Here is a 21,109-nt window from a genome sequence, read left to right as displayed (position 1 = left end):
GCAACGCTGTTATTTTATTTGTTCCTGTGATGTGGGCTTCACTGCCTGGGCCAGCATTTGCTGCCCATCCCTAATTGCGCTTGAACTGAGTGGCTTACTAGGCCGTTTCAGTGGGGGGCAGCTAAGAGTCAACCACATTGCTGTGTGGGTCTGGAGTCACATGTAGGCCAGGCCAGGTAAGGACGGCAGATTTTCTTCCCTGTAGGGCCTTAGTGAACCAGATGGGTTTTTATGACAATCAGCAATTATTTCATGTCATCATTGGACCTTTATTTCCAGATTTTTATTTAATTCAATCCTTGTGGTGGGATTCAAACTCAGGACCCCAGAGCATTATCCTAGGTGTCGGGATTACTAGTCCACTGACAATACCACTACGCCACCACCTCCCCATCCCTGGGCACGGCTGCAGGAATGGACTGGGGCCTTATCCTGACATATTGCCCTACCCTTTATTTTCCTGGATCCCTTCTCTGCATTGACTCTAAGCCTGAGCATGGGGCAGGGAAGGCTCAGGCCATTATGTCCTGACCTAGGATGGCTTAGCTGACACTTAGGGCGCGATCTTCCCAAAAGGGAACAAAGTCCCCAAGCAAGGCATTTAGTTGCGTGTTTCCCCACACTCGCTTTGAATAAGGGGACTAAATGAGGAACACGCGGCCGAGGCCGCATATAGTCCCGTTTTTTACAATGGGGAGCTCCGCTCTTTATGTTTCAGCAGCTTGAAGAAGAGGTTAAAATATGAACATCAGCTCCTTGTGGCTGTATGGAGATTAGGTAATTTGGTTTAATTTAGTTGCCCATCTGCCAGGTTTCCACCAGACAATCCGGGTTAAAATCGTCTCATACGTTGGTCCACTGTGTGAAAACTCTGATTCCTCCGACTGCTCCTTGGGTTAAGACAGTATAGCCTCATAGTATTGGTCACAAGCAGAAAGTTAAGCAAATCTTATTGTTAACCGTCTGGTTACAACAAAGAACAAAGAAAAGTACAGCACAGGGAAAGGCCTTTCGGCCCTCCAAGCGTTTGCCGATCATAATGCTCTAACTAAAAACAAAACCTTCTGCCCTTACATGGAGCATATCCCTCTATTCCCTCCCTATTCATGTACCCATCCAGATGCCCCTTCATTGTTGCTAATGTGCCTGCTTCCACCACATCCTCTGGCAGCAGGTTCCAGGCACCCACCACGCTCTGTGTGAAAAACCTTCCCCGCACATCTCCCTTAAACTTTCCCCTTCCCATCTTGAACTTGTGCCCCCTTGTAATTGACATTTCCACCCTTGGAAAAAGCCTCTGTCTGTCCACCCAGTCTATGCCTCACAATTTTGTAGACCCCTATCAGGTCTTCCCTCAGCCTCCGTCTTTCCAGTGAAAACAATCCTAGTTTATTCAACCTCTCCTCATAGCCAACACCCTCGAGACCAGGCAACATCCTGGTGAACCTTCTTTGCACTTTCTCCAAAGCTTCCACATCCTTTTGATAATGTGGTGACTAGAACTGCACGCAGTTCCCCAAATGCAGCATAACCAAAGTTTTATATAGCTGCAGCATGATTTCCCAACTCTTGTACTCAATGCCCCGGCTGATGAAACATGCCATATGCCTTCTTAATCACCTTGGCCACCCGTGTTACCACTTTTAGGGAACTGTGGACCTGCACGCCCAGATCCCTCTGTATGTTAATGTTCCTAAGGGTTCTGCCATTTACAGTATAATTCATACCTAGATTTGATCCTCCAAAATGCATCACCTCGCATTTGTCCAGATTAAACTCCATCTGCCATTTCTGTGCACAAGTCTCCTCCTATCTGTGTCCTGTTATATCCTCTGACAATCCTCGGCATTATCAGCAACTTCACCAATTTTCGTGTCATCCGCAAACGCACTAATCATACCACCCACATTTTCCTCCAGATCATTTATATATACTACAAACAACAGAGGTCCCAGCACCGATCCCTGCGGAACACCACTAGCTACAGATCTCTATTCTGAAAAACACCCTTCCACCGCTACTCTCTGACTTCTATGACCAAGCCGGTTCTGTATCCATCTAGGTTCTGACAATGTAAGCTGTATTTTGTTCATCAGTATCTTCCTTCACAGTTGTTGCACCAAAATCCAGGAACTCCCTCCCTAATGGCACTGTGGGTGTTCCAATCGGGATTGCAGCTGTTCGAGAAGCCCACCAGCACCTTCTCAAGGGAAATTAAGGATGGACAATAAATGTCCAGACATCGACTCCCACATCTCATGAATGAATACATTTTTAAACAAGTATTGCTCATTAAGTTACAATTATATTTTTTCTCCACAGGTTTAGCCGGCAATCCTGCAGATCTTGAAAACAGAAGACTAATTTTTGGTAGAAACTTTATACCTCCGAAAAAGCCAAAAACTTTCTTACAGTTAATCTGGGAAGCGCTACAAGATGTGACCCTTATCATCCTAGAACTTGCAGCCATTATATCCTTGGGTCTCTCATTTTATCAACCACCTGGAGAGAGAAGTGAAAGTAAGTGAAATATTTTTCTTTATGTGCCCGATCTGGTTCTATATGTATCAAATGTCACGTGCGTTATTGCAATAAATATTTGTTAGTAAGATGATGAAAACATTTATTCTTAACCAGGTTTGTGTGACTGCGTGAATCGTGCCAAATGGGATATGGTAGAGATTCTTTATTTCAAGAGTTTACTTTGATGCCATGTGCTAAAGTAGTAATATGCAATGGTGCTTAATCCCAGGCCTGTGCTCCATTAAGGATTCTGAAGATGAATATCCAGACAGTACTGATGCTGCGGACAAATGGAAATTTGCATTTTGTGTGTTGTGGCTGCTTTTGTCAGGTTGTAGTCTCTGTCTTTTATCTGTTTGCCGCAGACAGAAGGTATAATTTTGGGTAATATATTGAGTGCTCACTGCTCCCGCCTGGAGGTTGTTTTCCATTGCAATGTGGTCGTTGTGGGGTGCGTGGGGGTGGGAGAGATGTGTTGCCTCTCCCTGGCGATTACGTGGCTGCAGGTTGGTGGGCATTGTGGAACTCAGCTCGTCAGTACAGGAAGAGGTTGGGGCACCATGTTTAAATGCCACCTGGATCTCTGGAACCCCCCCCCCCCCCCCCAATGTAGCCTCTTGACCCCTTCCATACCGCACCGCATAAGGGCAGGGCACCCCTGTGCCCAATCCCTGGCAGTGCTAACCTGGCACTCAAGAATCTTGGCACTGCCTGTCATAGTGCCCGGGTGGCAGTGGGAGTGTCAGGGTACCACCCCGTCAAGAGCCCGACCACCCGGGGGCCTTCAAGAGCCTGGGAGACCCCCCCACCCGGAGGCCTTCAATAGCCTGGGAGCCCCCCCAGGTGCTGTTATGCCGTGGACCAGTGCTAAATGGCGCCATGACAAGGTCCCCCAGGCATTGGCATATTTAAGTGAGCCTAACTGCTCACCTTCTGGATCCCGCCCAGCGATCTCATGAGGAGTCCTGAGCATTGCAAATCTTGTGAGAGGCCTCTCGCGAGACATAACGGCCTTGATGTGTCCCAAGTCAGGCGCGACAAGGCCGTTCGATCAGGATCCATCTCTTTTCATATGTCTGTGCATTTCTGTCAATAAATATATAAAAACTCCTACGTGTGTGTGCACCCACTGGGCAGAATATTAGATCTCTGGGTGGGACAGTCTGAAAGCAAGCAAGGGCACAAATTGGTGCCAACCAGCATGCCAACTCTTCAATGTGGTCCCGCCTCCCAAGCTGTTTTGGAAAAGTGGCGTGATTTCTATACCAGCAAGCCATATGAATGCAACAGTACAATACTTCCATATGAAAATGACACTTGAGAGTCCATATAAGGGCAGAAAGTGATTTTTGATTGCAGGCACTGGGACTGTGAATAGTCACAACCACGGCTCTGAGTGGGAGGTGATATCATCGCAGGGAGGCAGTTACAAAGACAGGTCCATTTAATACATTAAAAGGGAATGGTTCAGAGAACTGTTCAGGCACACATCTTGTAGAGGTAGCTATGCAGACACAGGAGCACCCGGAGGGGGTGGTCACCTTACAGGGGCAAAGCAAGGGGGCCCATGCAGCCGGGACATTGCTTCTGGAGGTGAGAGGCCAATTATAGAGATGGGGCTGAGCTATTTGGATGTGGAGATGATGATAAAGAGCACCCACTCTCACAGCAAGTGCAGACCATTGTTCTTGAGCCATGCAGTGGTATTGGACGAGGGGATGTGCGGGAACAAATACATTTCTCTCCATATCGGGTAAACTAATAACAAGTTAGCTTTCTGAATCAGACTTCCAATGGCGCAGAAGGATGCACCTGTCAAGGTAGAAGGTAGCAGAGGTGTATGCACTGGCGGAGGGACACATACATCCTCACCGGTTGCATTAGCATCCTCTGCCAGGAGCCATCAAAGTGACCATGGCACTGATCTTCTTTGCTTCAGGCTTCTTCCAATGACCGGAAGTCAACCTCGCTGGCATCTCGCAGCCGACTGCTATTAGCAGCATTAGGGAGGTGACATGCTCTGTGTGAGAAGGCATTGGATTAAGTTGAGTTCACCACTGATGGGACCACACAGCCACATAGGGCAATGGGATTTGCTTTGATCACTGGACTTCCTCAGGTACAGGGGGTTATCGACTGCCCAGTGTGTCCATCAAGGCACTAGCAGAGCATCCGGCAGCATTTAAAGGGATTTCTCTGGTGTCCAGCTGCTGTGTGATCACCACAAGTGTTTCCTGCAAGCCTGTGTGTACTATCCGGCCAGCTGCCATGTCTCCTTCATCCTCAGGCAACCTCAGCTGTTCATGCCACTGGAGAGACCACTAAGAGATAAAGGGAATCCACTGAACTTAAACATTTTTTTTTTTAGAGTATCCAATTATTTTATTTCCAATTAAGGGGCATTTTAGCATGGCCAATCCACCTAACCAGCGCATCTTTGGGTTGTGGGGGCGATACCCACGCAGACACGGGAGAATGTGCAAACTCCACACTGGCAGTGATCGAACCTGGGACCTCGGCGCCGTGAGTCAGCAGTGCTAACCACTGCGCACTGTGCCGCCCAAGGGTATCCATTGAACAGATGGCTGCTGTCACCTATACTCTATCACTCGATGGAGGCACAACTGTTCTGCAATTGCTTCCATCCCAGTAAAAAAGCCTCAATCGAACAGGCCATTTGACCACCAAGATGTGGTTCCGGTACCTTGATCGGTTAAAGGATTCACTCCAGGATGTATCAGATTGGAATGGTCTGGCCCACTCGAGAGGTGTGGACTTATTGAAGGAATAACGTACTTCCTTGGAGGAGCTTCAGGACAAAGTAGTGAAGCAGAATGACCCAGTCTTTCAAGGATCCCTCAGAAAGTCAGTTTGAAGTCTCAAAGCATCAATCAGGATGAAAGAATTCCTGAGCTGTGCCGATTCAGCCACATTTCCCCGGAGGACACTCCTCATCCAGGAAGGTAAGTGGCTCAAGACCTCACCTTTCTATGGGAGAGGGTATAAATCCAGCATGCAAACGAAGCATAGAGGTTCTACATTGCTTGAGAGCTTAATCTCCAACTGCCACAATGTGTTGACTGACACACACATTTGCATCTCTTCCCTATCTCATAATTCATGTGTCTTGTGGAACTCAGTAGATTTACTCAAGTCTGGGTTCAATCATAATCATCTCCAGTATTGATTCATTTTAACTGATACATAGAGAATAGAAGCAGGGCCATTCAGCCCTTTGAACCTGCTCCGCCATTCATTCTGATCATCCAATTCAATAGCCTGATCTCACCTTCCCCCCCATATCCTTTGATGCCCATCACCCCAAGTACTATATCTAACTGCTTCTTGAAAACATCCAATGTTTTGGTAACAAATTCCACAGGATGACTACTCTCTGGGTGAAGAAATATCTCCTCATCTCAATCCTGAATTGTCTACCCGTATCCTCAGACTGTGACACCTAGTTCTGGACACCCCCACCATCGGGAACATCCTTCTTGCATCTACCCTGTTAGAATTTTGTAGGTTCCTATGAGATCTCTCCTCATTCTTCTGAACTTCAGCAAATGCAATCCTAGCCGACTCAATCTCTCCTCATAAATCAGTCCTGCTATCCTAGAAATCAGCCTGGTAAACCTTCTCTGCACTCCCTCTATAGCAGGGACATTTTTCCTCAGATAAAGAAACCAAAACTGCACACAGTATTTCAGGTGTGGCCTCACCAAGGCCCTGTATAATTGTAGCAAGACATCCCTGCTCCTGTGCTTAAATCCTCCTACTATGAAGGCCAACATACCATTTGCCCACTGCACCTGCATGCTTATCTTCAGTGACTAGAGTACGAGAACACCTAGGTTCTGTTGCAAATTTCTCTCTCCTAATTTATGACCATTCAGATAATAGTCTGCCTTCCTGTTTTTTGCTACCAAAGTGGATAACCTCACATTTAACCAAATTAGACTGCATTTACCATTCATTTGCCCACTCACCCAACTTGTCCAACTCACACTGAAGGAACTGTGTATCGTTTTCACAGTTCACCCTACCATCCAACTTGGTGTCATCTGCAAATTTGGAGATATTACTAGAGATCCATTGTCTAAATCATTAATATATATTGTGAATAGCTGAGGTCCCAGCATGGATCCCTGCAGTACCCTGCTAATCACTGCCTGCCATTCATTCCTATTCTTTGTTCCCTGCCTGACAACCAGTTTTCTATCCATTTCAATACACTACCCCTAATCCCATGTGCTTTAATTTTACATGCAAATCTCCCATGTGGGACTTTGTCGAAAACCTTCTGAAAGTCCACATCCACTACTTCCCCTTCATCAACTCTACATGTTACATCCTTGAATAATTCCAGTAGATTTGTCATACACGATTTTCTTTTCATAAATCCATGCTGACTCCGTCCGATTCTGCGACTATTTCCTAAGTGCTCCGCTATAAAATCTTTGATATTGGATTCTAGAGTTTTCCCCACTACCGATGTCAGTCTTACTGGTCTATATTTCTCTGTTTTCTCTCCACCTCCCTTTTTAAATAGTTTAAATCTGTAGGGTCTGATTTAGAGTCTATAGATTCTTGAAAGATGACCACCAATGCATCCACTATTTTGAGAGCCAGCTCCTTAAGTACTCTGGGATGTAGATTATCAGGCCCTGGTGATTTATCAGCCTACAATCCCAACACCATTTCTCTACTAATACTGCTCTCCTTCAGTTCCTCTCTCTCACTAAACCCTGTGTTCCCCAACATTTCTGGTATGTTATTTGTGTCCTCCTGTGTGAAGATAGAACAGAATTATGTATTTAGTCTGTTTGCCATTTCTTTGTTCCGCATTATAAACTCTCCTCTTTCTGAAAGTAAATGACCTACATTTGTCTTCACCCAATCATTTTTTCTTCACTTACAAACTTTTATAGTCTGTTTTTATGTTCCCCTCAAGCTTACTCTCGTACTCTGTTTTCCCCTTCTTAATCAAATCCTTGGTCCTCCTCGATCATGCTGTTATTGTCATGGGCCTTAGATGTGGTAGTCTGGGGCGTCATGGCCGTTGGCCGCCGTGAATCCCGCCCCCGCCGGTTGCCGAAGTCTCTGGTACCGGATATTCGGCGGGGGCGGGAATCGGGGCGATCTGACCCCGGGGGGTGCCCCCACGGTGGCCTGGCCCGCGATCGGGGCCCACCGATCCGCGGGCGGGCCTGTGCCGTGGGGGCACTCTTTCCCTTCCGCCTCCGCAACGGTCTCCACCATGGCGGAGGCGGAAGAGACTCTCCCCACTGCGCATGCGCGGGAAACTGTCAGCGGCCGCTGACGCTCCCGCGCATGCGCCGCCCCGACATGTCATTTCCGCGCCAGCTGGCGGGGCAACAAAGGCCGTTTCCGCCAGCTGGCGGGGCGGAAATCCCTCCGGCGCCGGCCTAGCCCCTCAATGTTGGGGCTCGGCCCCCAAAGATGCGGAGCATTCCGCACCTTTGGGGCGGCGCGATGCCCGTCTGATTGGCGCCGTTTTGGGCGCCAGTCGGCGGACATTGCGCCGTTTGGGGAGAATTTCGCCCCAGGAGTCTGCACTGACAGCAAATGCTGGAGGCAAGACTGTTGGTAAACTCTAACTTTATTGATCATGATACTATTTACAATACAGACTAAGCACTAGAGTCTACATTGAATTATCAGTCTCTATACCCTGTTGTCATGTGATCTTACATGACTATTGATGTAGGTTATATATTTAAATATTTAACGTTGTACTACAATTGCAAGCATAATGAAGGTCATACAAATGAGCCAAACTCGGAGACCATCAATTTGGAACTCTCCCCTCTCGGCTCCTACAGAATACTCCCCCTGTGGCCAAGGATGAGATGGAGGCAGGTTGCTCATCTGTGTGGTTGAGACTAAGATGCTTATGGTGGCCAGTTTGGACACCATGATGAGCTATCCCACCTTCAACGATGCCCAGGCCTTCCTGCATTGATGGTGCCTCAGTCGGAGGGCTCAAAGGGGAATGGGGCGGGATTGTCCGACCCCCCCGCCGGGTCGGAGAATCGCCGGGGGTCGGCGTGAATCCCACCCCAGCTGGCTGCCGAATTCTCCGGCCCCCGCGATTCACCGACCCGCGATGGGCTGAAGTCCCATTTATGCAGGTCCCACCGGCATAAATTGGAGTTGGTCCCTTACCGGCTGGACCTGGCGGCGTGGGCGGGCTCCGGGGTGGGGGCGGGGCGATCTGGCCCTTGGGGGTGCCACCACGATGGCCCGGCCCGCGATCGGGGCCCACCGATCCGCGGACGGGTCAGTGCGTGGGGGCACTCTATTCCTACGCGCCGGCCTTGTAAGCCTCCGCCATGGCCAACGCATAGGTGATTTATTGTGTGCCAGTCAGTGTTCTGCTCCTGTATCCACTCAGCCTGATTATATGTGGCTGTCCATTGATTAGCCTCTCAAAATCGATGAACTCATGTGCTGATATGCCCGAGACACAGCAGAACAGTTGGATGGACTCCTTGATTCTCTGATGATAACTCCAAACAACCTCAGGTAAGTCTGACATATGGGCACATATCCTGTTGCTGCTTGAGGAAGACATACCTTGTGTGATTACCTGAGATGCTGCATGGCTTTCCAGCTGAGCATGGCTGTCTGTCCTCCATCCTCCCAATGGCCTAGCTCACAGCTGCCTCTGCCTCTCTCACCTCCTCTGTGATTTGTTATTCACCATGTGCCAGCTGTTCTGTGGTTGCTTGAGGGCACATCGAGGTGAAGATATCTTTGTTGGTGGAGGGTATGCTTGACTGGTGTGACGGTGGAACGCCACTTGAATCTTTCTCCTTTGCAGATTGTGCCAATGGTGACATTCTGGCTTAAGTTGCTTTCCCTCCCAATCTGACCCTGTGGAAAAGTTAAGACGGTGGTTATGACAAATTGCTTCTGTCAGCTCCTGTTTCCGCAGAGTAGCAGCAGGTCATTAGAGCCATTGCTTTGGCATGACAGAAGCCAGACAGCGGGGAGCTCCATCACCATCACCAGAAGATGTCTGTTGTAGATGGAGGCAAAGACTCCCCAAGAGGCCTGGCTGACAGGGTACAATTCTCTTTATTCCACACTGGTCACAACAATCACTCCTCTCTACTACCCGCAGGGTCTCCTTCCCCGAACTGCTTCCAGGTCGGGGTTTATATCCTGTGGGGAGCTCCTCCAATTGGGAGGAAGCTCTGCCCCCTAGTCACCTGGGTAGCTCATGCTCGGAGGTGTAGGAGGGCAATCGGATGTTATCCAAATTTTGGCCCTGTAGGGTGTCATAACAATGTCCAGACCTTTCCATTCTGTCTTGGACAGACTTGCCTCTCGCGATTGGCTGCACCATCAGTGCTGTTACTTTGGCCAGGTCAAGAGCTGCCTCCTGCATGACCATAAGAATAGCCAGATTAAGCACACCATCATCTGAGCATCGCCTTTTTCTGGCAATATGCAAGGTTAAGAATTAAGACCAATTTACACTCCCTCACTACATTGATCTGTGCTGACACATGTGATATCACTCGCCACAGTGTTCCTCCTCCAATTCTGGTCGAGAGGTAAGCAATGCCCAAGTCCCAGTGATGCTTCTGGACACTTTTATCAACTTCCAGAGGGATCGTGCAACCCTCAGGCTGTTCAATCCGTGTATATGCTTGCGACTGCAGCCTATCATCTGAATGCAACATTGCATTCACCTTGCCCGTTTGCTGAAGGTTGTTTAAAGTGTTTGCAGCACCGAATGCAGGTCCCCCTCACTACGTTTGTTCCATCTCTTCCTCTGCCACTTCTGTTCAAGACTCTTTGGCCTGACTGGCTGGTTGGCCTTCCCCTGCTGCTCGTCAGGAATAGAGGGCGCGATTCTCCACTCCCACGCCGAAGTGGCTGCGCCGTCGTGAACGCCGTCGAGGTTCACGACGGCGCGGAACGGCCCCGGTCCCGACCGATTCAGGCCCTGACAATGGGCCAGGATCGGGGCCGCGTCATCTACACGCGCCAGGCCTTGTCGCCCGCGTAAAAGCGGCGCCACATAGATGACGCGGCCGGCGCCGCATAACGGGCGTCACCCGCGCATGCATGGTTGCCGTCCTCTCTAAGTCCGCCCCGCAAGAAGATGGGGGACGGATCTTGCGGGGCCGCGGAAGGAAGGAGGTCCTCCTTCAGAGAGGACGGCCCGACGATCGGTGGGCACCGATCGCGGGCCACCCCACATTTCAGGTAAAGCCCGGTGCAGGATCTGCCCTCGCCCCCCACAGGCCGCCCCCCCCCAGCGTTCACGCACCGCTCACGACCGCAGCGACCAGGTGTGGACGGCGCCGGGGGGAACTCGCCGTTTTGGCCTGGCCGCTCGGCCCATCCGGGCCTCAGAATCGCGGGGGTGCCGGAGAATCGCCATTTTCGGTGTCTCTGGCGATTCTCCGGCCTGCGGCCCGCGAAACTCGACCGGGCCGTTGCCGCCGCTTGGGAGAATCACGGGAGGGCGTCGGACCGGCGTCCCCGGAAATTTTGGCGGCCCAGGCGATTCTCCCAACCGGCGTGGGAGTGGAGAATCGCGCCCAGAATATCACAGATGCCGTCACCACAAATAATGTCTGCCGGCTCCTTTTAAAAATTGCGTCCACCTCACTTCTGGCTCACCTCTTCCACTGCCCCTAGTAAGGCAGTCAGCATACCCCAGCCGCTAGTTGATTTGCTCGTCTAAAATGGTGTCAGGCGCCAATGCAACGCAGGTGGTCACAACATGTGACCTAAATGCAGTCAACATCGGAGTCTCGACTCCGGGACAAACATTCTGCCCCCTGTCGGCAACACGTGAAATTCTTTATGTCAACCAGATTTTTAAGCATGCATGTCTTAAAAGCGTAGCATTCACTTAGACCCTTACCCTTTCCCCTTGCAAAAGAACCCTAATACTCTTGCAGTTCAAAACATCAAAAATTACAAGTATGACCCCGAACAGCATTTTGTCTTCGCCATTTTGAACAGTTTGATGAATCCAGTTGATATGGCTCTCCATGATAGCCGAAGTGCATGCTGAGGTTTATGAAAGGCCAGCATGTTTGGATGCAGTTATTGTGTTCCTATGAACTCTGTGGGAGATTCTCTTTCTTGTACAAACTCAAGGTGGACTTAGCTGTAGTTTGTCGGCATGGTACAAAGTCTGTAACTCTAGGTATTATCTTTGGGAGCTGTGGTGTGCAGTCCCCTGGCAGGTATTTCATCATCCTCTGTGGTATCTTGTGCTCCATCAAAATGGAGATTTGTTTGTGATGCAACTTGACATTTTTACAATGAGACCGTTCCAGCAGACAAATTTAATTTATTTGTTTTGAGCGCAGTGGATGATCCAAGACACAATCAAATACATGATTTGTGAAACTTTACTACGTATTAATATTGCAATTTTTGTTTGTGGATGAGCTGTGTTACAGGGAATGTATTAAATTTCATAGAATTGGAAAATATGCAGAAGATTGAGGAATTTAAGAACTCTTTTTTTAGTTGTATATCTGTATTTGTGCACTGTCGGTTACTTCCATTTTTAGTTATTTCAACTGAATATTTTAATTCATTATTGCAATTCCTTTGGCTCTATTTTTCTGACAAGTCTATTGATATTTCTGACAACAATTAGCGTTATCTTTACGGTAATTCAGTCTTCATGAAACTTAAAGGGACTATTTTCTCTGTGTTGCACTTGAGGAACACATTCAGCAAAAAGTGAAAGGGGCTATTATCAACCATGTCCTGTCTTGCCCCTCATTTCATAGTTTCATGGGGAAGCACTGTTTGTTGAGCCTAAGCATGCAATAGACACTGCACAGGGTTAGCTTTCTTCTAATATGGAGCACCCAAATGCAGGGGTGCCCTCATATGCTGGTGGTGGCATCCTCTTCAAACCAGACATTATAAGGATGCCCAAGAACACCGTAGCATATTCTTTGGAAATGGACCCCCTTGGAATACTGAATTAGGCACAGAGAACTGGAAAATCTGACCAAGATCCAGAATTTGTTGCACGCTTTCCCAACAGTGTGTTATTTCATTTGAAATATTAAAATTACTTCTGACTAAGACTTGTGTTACGTTATTATTATGCATCTTTTTATTTAATCCATTGTTGATGTCATCAGCAAGTGCTGTGACATCATTTGTTGTTATTGTTACCTGCATATGTAGGTGGTGTATATTCGTATTTAACTGCTAGTTCTAATTCTAATCTGTTACTGCGATTTCAATGTTGAACTAGTTCCTCCCATTTTTGCGTCCATGCTGTACTTTAAACTTTGCTATTTTTACATATTAAAGAAAATTAACTTTAAGATGAATGTGTTTTGACTACCTTCTTGTGGTCAAGCTACAACAGGATTGGGTTTCGTTTGACAAGCTGAAGAGGACTGTTCAATAACTGAAGGGAAAGTTCTGAGTGATGGACTTTCTTTTCATGGTCTGACACTTATAGTTTTGTGTGTTATTTTCCAAGTTTACAATGTGTTTTAGTTATTGGATTTCTGTTAGTAATTCTGGTTGACATTTTCATGGGAATTTTTTTTTTGTAAATGATGCCAAGAGTACCTGAACAACATTTCATTTCCTCACTGTCTTTGCTGAAACAAAGGTGCTGGTGATAGCTAAGCCACCCGTGTCTCAGTTGGTGCCATACTTGCCTCTCAATGAAAAGGTTATGGGTTTAAATCCCACCCCAGAGACTTGAGTACAAAATCTCGGCTGCCAGTCCAGTGCAGTACTGAAGGAGTGGAGTGCTGCATCACCGAAAAGGCAGGGCAGGATTCTCCATCCCGTCGCACCCGTTTTCTGGTGCGGCGTGCCCCCGCTGGCACCGGGATTCTCCGTCCCAGCAGCCGGCCAATGGGATTTCCCATTGTGGGCACCCCCACCCCATTGGGAAATCTGCCACCGAAACGGAGGATCTCGCCGAAAGAGAATCCAGCCCTCTGTCTTTCGGATGAGATATTAAAGCAACGCTCCATCTCAAATTGATGTAAAAGACCCCATGGCACGATTTTGAAGACTTCCCAGGGTCCTGGCCACTGCTCATCCCTCAATCAATGTCACTAAAACAGAATATCTGGTCATTCTCACTTTACAGTTCTTGAGAACTTGATGTGTTCAAATGAGCAGCCATGACTATAATGTGTCTTCATTACAGCCAAGGCTGCACCTCAGAAGTACTTCCTGGAGGTTATGAAAGGCACTATATAAATGCAAGACTTTTTTCTTTTATTGGTCCTCTGAAAGAATGGGGAACTTTCATCGTTGCTTTGCCATGGCCATTAGTGCTTATTTGCCGTTTAATTATACCATTGACTTTTTAAAAACTGTACTCTATTTCCATATGGGAGTGTTTTCCAAGGGAATTCAAATTGACTGGAGCATCAGTGCCACCGATCAGCATCCCAATGGACATATCATTGTACATGCTGGTTCATTTGGGATAAGGTATAACATCTGAGACATGTAATGCAGGTGTGCTTACAAAGCTTGAGTGATAACGAAGGAGCCATATTTTTGCCACCACCTACATATGCAGGTCAAGACAATCATAGCTGCATGTGGAAACTGTAAATTAAACCATGACAGAGCTGTGCAGCTAGACCTTGAAACAATTTCAAGGACAGAGGCTATAATCAGTAGTTCTTTCCAAGCAACAGCAGGAGATATTTGCCAATTCTCACAAACTACAGTGCTAATGCAGATGACAGATGCATTGCTTGGCTGGGCTGCAGATTTCATTCATTCTTCTATGGGAACCAGCCAACAACATGAACGAGCCCTGCAATTTTACTGTCTATTTGGATTCCAGGGCATTATTGATGCTACACACAGGGCGATATGTACTGTTACCCACAGTGCCACATATTTCACAGAGATTCTAATCCATGAATATGCAACTGGTTTGTGAGCAAAGATAGAAAATCAGGCACATGAATATGACCATAATTCTTTTAATTACCAGTAGTCAACGTTGTCTTTATTAGCTATTTGGGACGACAGAACTTGAGAATTACCGAAAAGAAAGTAATGCTGTTGAAGTGCTTTGGCTTGTACTCATCACGTCAGTTCGCAAGAATACTAGATTCCAAAATAATGTTCCTGAGGTAGGGGAGTCCAGAACTAGGGGTCAGACTTTGAGGAAAAGGGATAAACATTTTAGGACTGGGGTGAGGAGAAGTTTCTTCACCCAGCAAGTGGTGAATCTGTGGAATTCACTAATACAAAAAGTAGTTGAGGTGAAAGCATTGTGTAATTTCAAGAAGGAATTAGGTATAGCTCTTGGGGCTAAAGGGATCAAGGGATATGGGAGAAAGGCGGGATCAGGGTATTGAACTTGATGGTCAGCCATGATCATGATGAATGGCAGAGCAGGCTGGAAGGGCCAAATGGCCTCCTCCTGCTTCTATTTTCTATGTAATAACAACAGTAAAGTGAACAACAATTTATACAGACAGTATTGATTGGTTGGCAAATGGACTCTGATTCATAGAGGTGTTGCTATGGAGTATACATCAAGGAAGTTAACAACAAAGCTTTTGTTCAAATTCAAACCAGACAGGTCGACTTTGGTCAATGCATATTGTCACACACACGGCCCTGTCCTTTGCAGGTAGAAGGAGCATGTCCATGCAATGCACCTTTTTTCAACTAAACTAAAGCTTAGGGACAGCCTAGTTTATTCCCCATGGCAATGTCTTAGTGTGTTCTTGTAGATTGTACAAACTGCAGCCACGATATGTAGTCATGATGTGGAGATGCCGGCGTTGGACTGGGGTGAGCACAGTACGAAGTCTTACAACACCAGGTTAAAGTCCAACAGGTTTGTTTCGATGTCACTAGCTTTCGGAGCGCTGCTCCTTCCTCAGGTGAAATGGATTTCACCTGAGGAAGGAGCAGCGCTCCGAAAGCTAGTGACATCGAAACAAACCTTTTGGACTTTAACCTGGTGTTGTAAGACTTTGTACGATATGTAGTGGAAGGGTTGGATGAAGTGCAAACAAACAGACTGCTTTTTCTTGGATGGTATTTGTGCGCTGCTGCAGCCGCCATCCACGGCAAGTGGAGAGTATTCCATCAGACTCCTGCCTTGTGCTTCATAGGTGGTGGAGATGGTGTGGGGAGTCAGGATGCCCTACTTTCCACAAAATACCCAGCCTCGGAACTCTGCTAATAGCCATCAAATTTATATGGCTATTCCAGTTGGTATAATATATATAATAATCTTTATTGTCACAAGTAGGCTTACATTAACACCGTAATGAAGTTACTGTGAAAAGCCCATAGTCGCCACATTCCGGCCCCTGTTCAGGTACACAGGGAGAATTCAGAATGTCCAAATGACCTAACAGCACATTTTTCGGGACTTGTGGGAGGAAATCGGAGCATCCGGAGGAAACCCACGCAGACACAGGGTGAACGTGCAGACTCCGCACAGACAGTGACCCAAGCCAGGAATCGAACCTGGGACCCTGATGCTGTGAAGCAACAGTGCCAACCACTGTGTTACCATACCGTCCAGTTTCCAGTCAGTGGTGATGAGTAGGATGTTAATGGAGGACTCCGAACTCATGCAATTGAATGTCATAGAGAATTGTTAGACTTTTTCTTGTGCGCGATGGTCATTGGCCGCACTGTGTAATGCAAATGTTAATTGCTACTCCTCGACCTAAGTCCGAATTTTGTCCAGGTCTTGCTGCATGAGGTGTGGACTATTTCAATATCGCACAAATTGTGGGAATGAAGTTGAACGTTGCGCAATCGTCAGTAAATGATAGTTGTGCCCTTGCATTGATGTCCTGGGCAAAGATGATTGGGCGTCAACACCACAATCTTCCTTCCTTGTGCCTGGTAAAGCTCCAGCCATTGGAGAGTTCTCCCCTTATCTCCAATCACTTCTGAATTACTGGGGCTCCTTGATACCAGATGAATACTGATTTGACGTCCAGCATAGTTGTCCATTCTCTGGAATTCAGCTCTCATATCGATGTTTGTATTATAAACATCATTCTTCTGTGAAATGCTGATATAACTGAAGATAGGAAGCTCATTTCAGAAATCCAAGAGGGGATTTTAACTGGGTGTGTGATTCAGCTAGGCATCTTCAGCTGTATGATGCCGAGATATCTTTAGCTCCTGGCCCTCAAATGCACACTGTCCATCAGCAGGCCCTGTACCCCTACCCCACCAGCTGCAGAACGCAACAGGAAGTAGCAGCTTGTCAATAGTCAGGAATGGATGCTTGGGCTGCAGGAGGTTGCAGCCACCGCCAATGGGTGGCTTGCTGGCAAGGAAGTAAGAAGTTATTGGACCTCGATCTACATATTTAAAGAAAATCGTGTAGAGTCAGGAAGGTGACTTCAGTGCCTCCTCAGACATTGATGGGCGGGATGAAGCAAGCTTACAAAGTATGCACAGCAGTGAAACAGACCACTCAACCCTACAGGCACAAGCCAGTGTTTGTACTGCACACAAGACTACTTCCTTCCCACTTTGCATAATCTCTTTAGTAAATTCCTCTATTCTTTTCTCCCTATTGTGCAGAGGCAGATTTACAATTCATGGCGCCCCACGCTCACCTTCATTTCTGGGGGCCCTGCTTCTCTCCCCCCCCAACTCCCCTCCTGACCCCACCCACCCTTGCCCCATAGAATGCAAAGTCAGAAACCACAAAAATATGCATATTGATCAGTGTATTTTCACTTGTAAAAACACGCTTGTACGAATAATGGCTGAATTGAAATCCAAGCTAACTCTTGCCAGACTGATGGTAAAGATCCTGATATGCATATTTAAATGAGGCATTTACTTTTCAAACTTTGCTGCTTTTGCTTCAGCTTTCAAACATGTTTTTTCTGAATTTGTTGTGCCTCTGTCTGGTAAGATTTCCTTTATATCAGCAAAGTTCATTTTCAAAGCCAAAACAGTATGCGCAGAAGCAGACCACCCGGTGTCACAAATTCTGTTGACTGTCAATAGTTTTCCATCTGCCTGCTACAAGTGTGACTGCAACATATTCCACCGATGTGTGGAAATGGTAAAAAAGGCAGACACATTTTGAAGAAAGTCAAAAAAATGTACAGCTCCCTCACACGATTCGGCTGCAGCATAGCAGATTAAATTCAAGGCGTGACTGGAACATGGGATGAATAACGTTCAGGGGATTGCATTGTTCAGTCTAGCTTGTAGATCTGAATACTTTCCTGCCTTTTTGGTGGCATTATCAAAGCTCTGCCCATAACAATTTTTGATGTCCAAATCTAAATTTGCAATGATTTACAAAATCAGTTGTCTCCAGACACTTAGAAATGTTGGATTGTAGCTGGACAAAACAGAGAAATCGCTGTACAACTTCATCATCGCTGGTCACATATCTTAAAATTAATGTTAATTGGTCCATATGACGCACATCAGGTGTTGAATCAATTATTATGGAACAGTATTTGGCATCTTTTACTTCATGAGTGAATTGTTTTCTGAGCTGCTCTGCTATTATAGTGATGAAGTCACCGTAGGTTTTGTGCGTTAAAAAGATGATCTTCCCTGAGCCACCATATTTTCTTTTAAACTTCGAGTGCCCAATTAATTTTTTCCAATTAAGGGGCAATTTATCGTGACCAATCCACTTAGCTTGCACATCTTTGGGTTGTGGGGGCAAAACCCATGCAAACACGGGGAGAATATGCAAACTCCACACGGACAGTGACCCAGAGCCGGGATCGAACCTGGGACCTCGACGCTGTGAAACAGCAATGCTAACCACTGCGCCACCGTGCTGCCCTCCTGAGGCGCTATATTGATATCTTTCAAATACTCCCTGAAAAGCTCATCAAATTCACTGAGATATTCAACGCAGGCTAAAAAAATTACCTCTCTGATTGGACAATGATGACTCATCATGTCCTCTTAGAGGTAGTCACAAGGAAGACAGCAGTTTAATTATGGCAACAACTGATCTCAGCACTTTCCTCCAATAAGAACACTCGCTTTCAAACTGAGCCGATAACGCAGAATCAATTCTAAAGATAATTTACATATTTGAATGAATGCTTTAATATGAGCTTTTGAAATTTCATGATCAGCAATATCTCTTCCAACATTTCTCCGGTTAATAATAATAATGTTTTTAAATAAATTGATTTAGAGTACCCAATTCATTTTTTTCCAATTATGGGACAATGTAGCATGGCCAATCCACCTACCTTGCACATCGTTTGGGTTGTGGGGCGAAACCCAGAGCCGGGATCGAACCTGGGACCTCGGCACCGTGAGGCAGCATGCTAACCACTGCGGCACCATGCTGCCCTGGTTAATAATGATAATAATCTTCATTGTCACAAGTAGGCTTGCATTAACACTGTAATGAAATTACTGTGAAAAGCCCCTAGTCACTACTTTCCGGCGCCTATGGTACACAGAGAGAGAATTGAAAATGTCAAAATTATCAAACAACACGTCTTTCTAGACTTGTGGGAGAAAACCGGAGCACCTGGAGGAAACCCACGCAGACACAGGGAGAACGTGCAGACTCCGCACAGACAGTGACCCAAGCCGGGATTCGAACCTGGGACCCAGGAGCTTTGAAGCAACTGTGCTAACCACTGTACTACCGTTTAGAGTACCCATCGACGAATGCCTGTTTCTCTTTACTAGGGTCCGGGAATAATTTGCAAACATAACAGTAGATTGCAATAGAGGTTTCGGAAAAAAAATCTACCAATTTCTAATTTCCGTCATCCCATTTCTCTTCACCCTCAGAAAATGGGATTAGTGAAGACTTCCAGCCTGAATTCAGCCTCAGACCTCTTATCGCAAATTTTCCATATTATCTATGCTTTCTCATTTGTTTAGTACAAAATATTCTATCATATCCAGTGGAGCAGATTTTGGCCATAAGGCAATGTCTTCAGAGTAGGTTTCTTCCCTCACTTCAACAGAAGAATCAGCAACATTTTGTAATTCCGTTGTCATTTCAGATTCTATTTCTTGTTTGACTTTTACAGGCGATGTGGTATCTCCGGAAATTGACAAGTTTAAGACGTCAGATAATTCACCCATACTTTTGGATGGGGATGAATGTGCAGTTTGTGCCTGTTCAATACTTCTAATGTTTTAAAGTAAATGACAATCTGTCTTTTTGTCCAGCTTCGTCCTCTTGCATCGCCTTCAATTTCTGTGTTTTTGACGACCAGATTGATGGCGTCACTTCATATTGCTGAAGAAATTGATCTTGATATTGGACAGCTAATAGAGTGATGGAGCTGAAATTTCTTCCTCACATTTGTCATGATATCCACATCAGCATATCATGGTGCAATCACACACACACTGATGGACAGGCAGTTGGACCAACCAACACACACATAACATTGTAGCCAATCGCCAGTGAGAGCACACGCACTATAAAACAGGGAACACCACAGGTCCCGCTCATTCTACCAGGAGATAGCTCAGAGCACAGAGCTCACAGCGTGCCACTCAGACATAGACCATGTGCTGAGTGCTTCACTAAGATAGTGAGTGATAGGGCTGGGTCCACAGGTTAGCTGGTGAAGCACGTACCCAAGCCAGCAGTTAGTTGTAACCGCTGTTTAGACAATAAAACAGAGTTGTACCATCTACAGCCGTGACGGATCATTTGTGCAGCAGAACACCCAACACGACAACGTTTTTATCAGGTTCAAACTCTGCAAAAAATTGGAATCATCTTTTAACTATGAAGTTGTGATTCTGACCATGGATTTCAAACAACACTCACTCTATACTCCTCCTGACTATTCCCCTCACAAACCCCCTCTCCATGGACCCCAACCCCATCACAAACTCTCCCTCCCTCCATAATGCAAATTGGCCCTCACATACACTCCCTCCATGCAAGTCTGCAACCCAACCCTTTCACAAACACTCCTCCCCCCCACCTCCCAACACTCTTCCCCCCCACCCCATCCCCTCACAGTCTCCCCCCACACCCTCACACTCTTCCCCCCCCCCACCCCCATCCACTCACAGTCTCCTCCCACCCCTCACACTCTGCACCCCCCCCCCCCCCCCCCCCCCGGCCTCAGGGCGTTGCCACATGCCTGTTGCTGGCCTGGGTCCACTCGTTGACTCCTCGTGGCTTGATTCGGGGTATTGCGCTTCACGCGCCTGTTGCTGGGCCGGGTCCGTTAGCTTCGGCGCCCAGCACAAACCTCATCTCGCCTGCTCGGCACCTGACCTCATGGCTTGATTTGGTGGTCGCGCCACCTGCGCCTGCTTGGCTCCTGGTGGTTCGCAAACCTCAGTGCCTCTCTCTCGTCCCTCATCGGGGTGGTCTCGTGCATGCCCGCCTCAAATTAACAGTTAATTATCAGTTTTCCACTCATTCCGACTCACCAATCAGAGTCTTAGTTCGCTCTGCATTTGCTGCTGATTGTCTCAACAAATACAAATGAACCTATCAGCAAATGCAGAGTAATCAGCCTCCGAATGGAAACCCAGTGCACCAGCCCAGTGAAGGACCCCCCATTGGTCGCGGCCCTGTGCCTAGGCACGGTGTGTTTCATAG

The 21,109-nt window shown here is 47.0% G+C and overlaps 1 protein-coding gene across 16 annotated transcripts in view; it reads left to right on the top strand.

Annotated features, from left to right (window-relative positions):
• The window catches only part of atp2b2 (ATPase plasma membrane Ca2+ transporting 2), a 1,245,322-nt gene that overhangs the window by 829,362 nt on the left and 394,851 nt on the right, over positions 1 to 21,109 (top strand). For all 16 annotated transcript variants that reach the window (XM_072472614.1, XM_072472624.1, XM_072472623.1 and 13 more), the window contains one exon: positions 2,323 to 2,520. In XM_072472614.1, the coding sequence (XP_072328715.1) occupies positions 2,323 to 2,520 (198 nt within the window). The remainder of the gene's footprint in view (positions 1 to 2,322; positions 2,521 to 21,109) is intronic.

The sequence above is a fragment of the Scyliorhinus torazame genome, chromosome 13 (genome assembly GCF_047496885.1).
Source record: "Scyliorhinus torazame isolate Kashiwa2021f chromosome 13, sScyTor2.1, whole genome shotgun sequence".
Lineage (NCBI taxonomy): Eukaryota > Metazoa > Chordata > Chondrichthyes > Carcharhiniformes > Scyliorhinidae > Scyliorhinus > Scyliorhinus torazame.
Note: the sequence above shows the minus strand (reverse complement) of the source record. Positions and strands in the feature narration are given on the sequence as shown.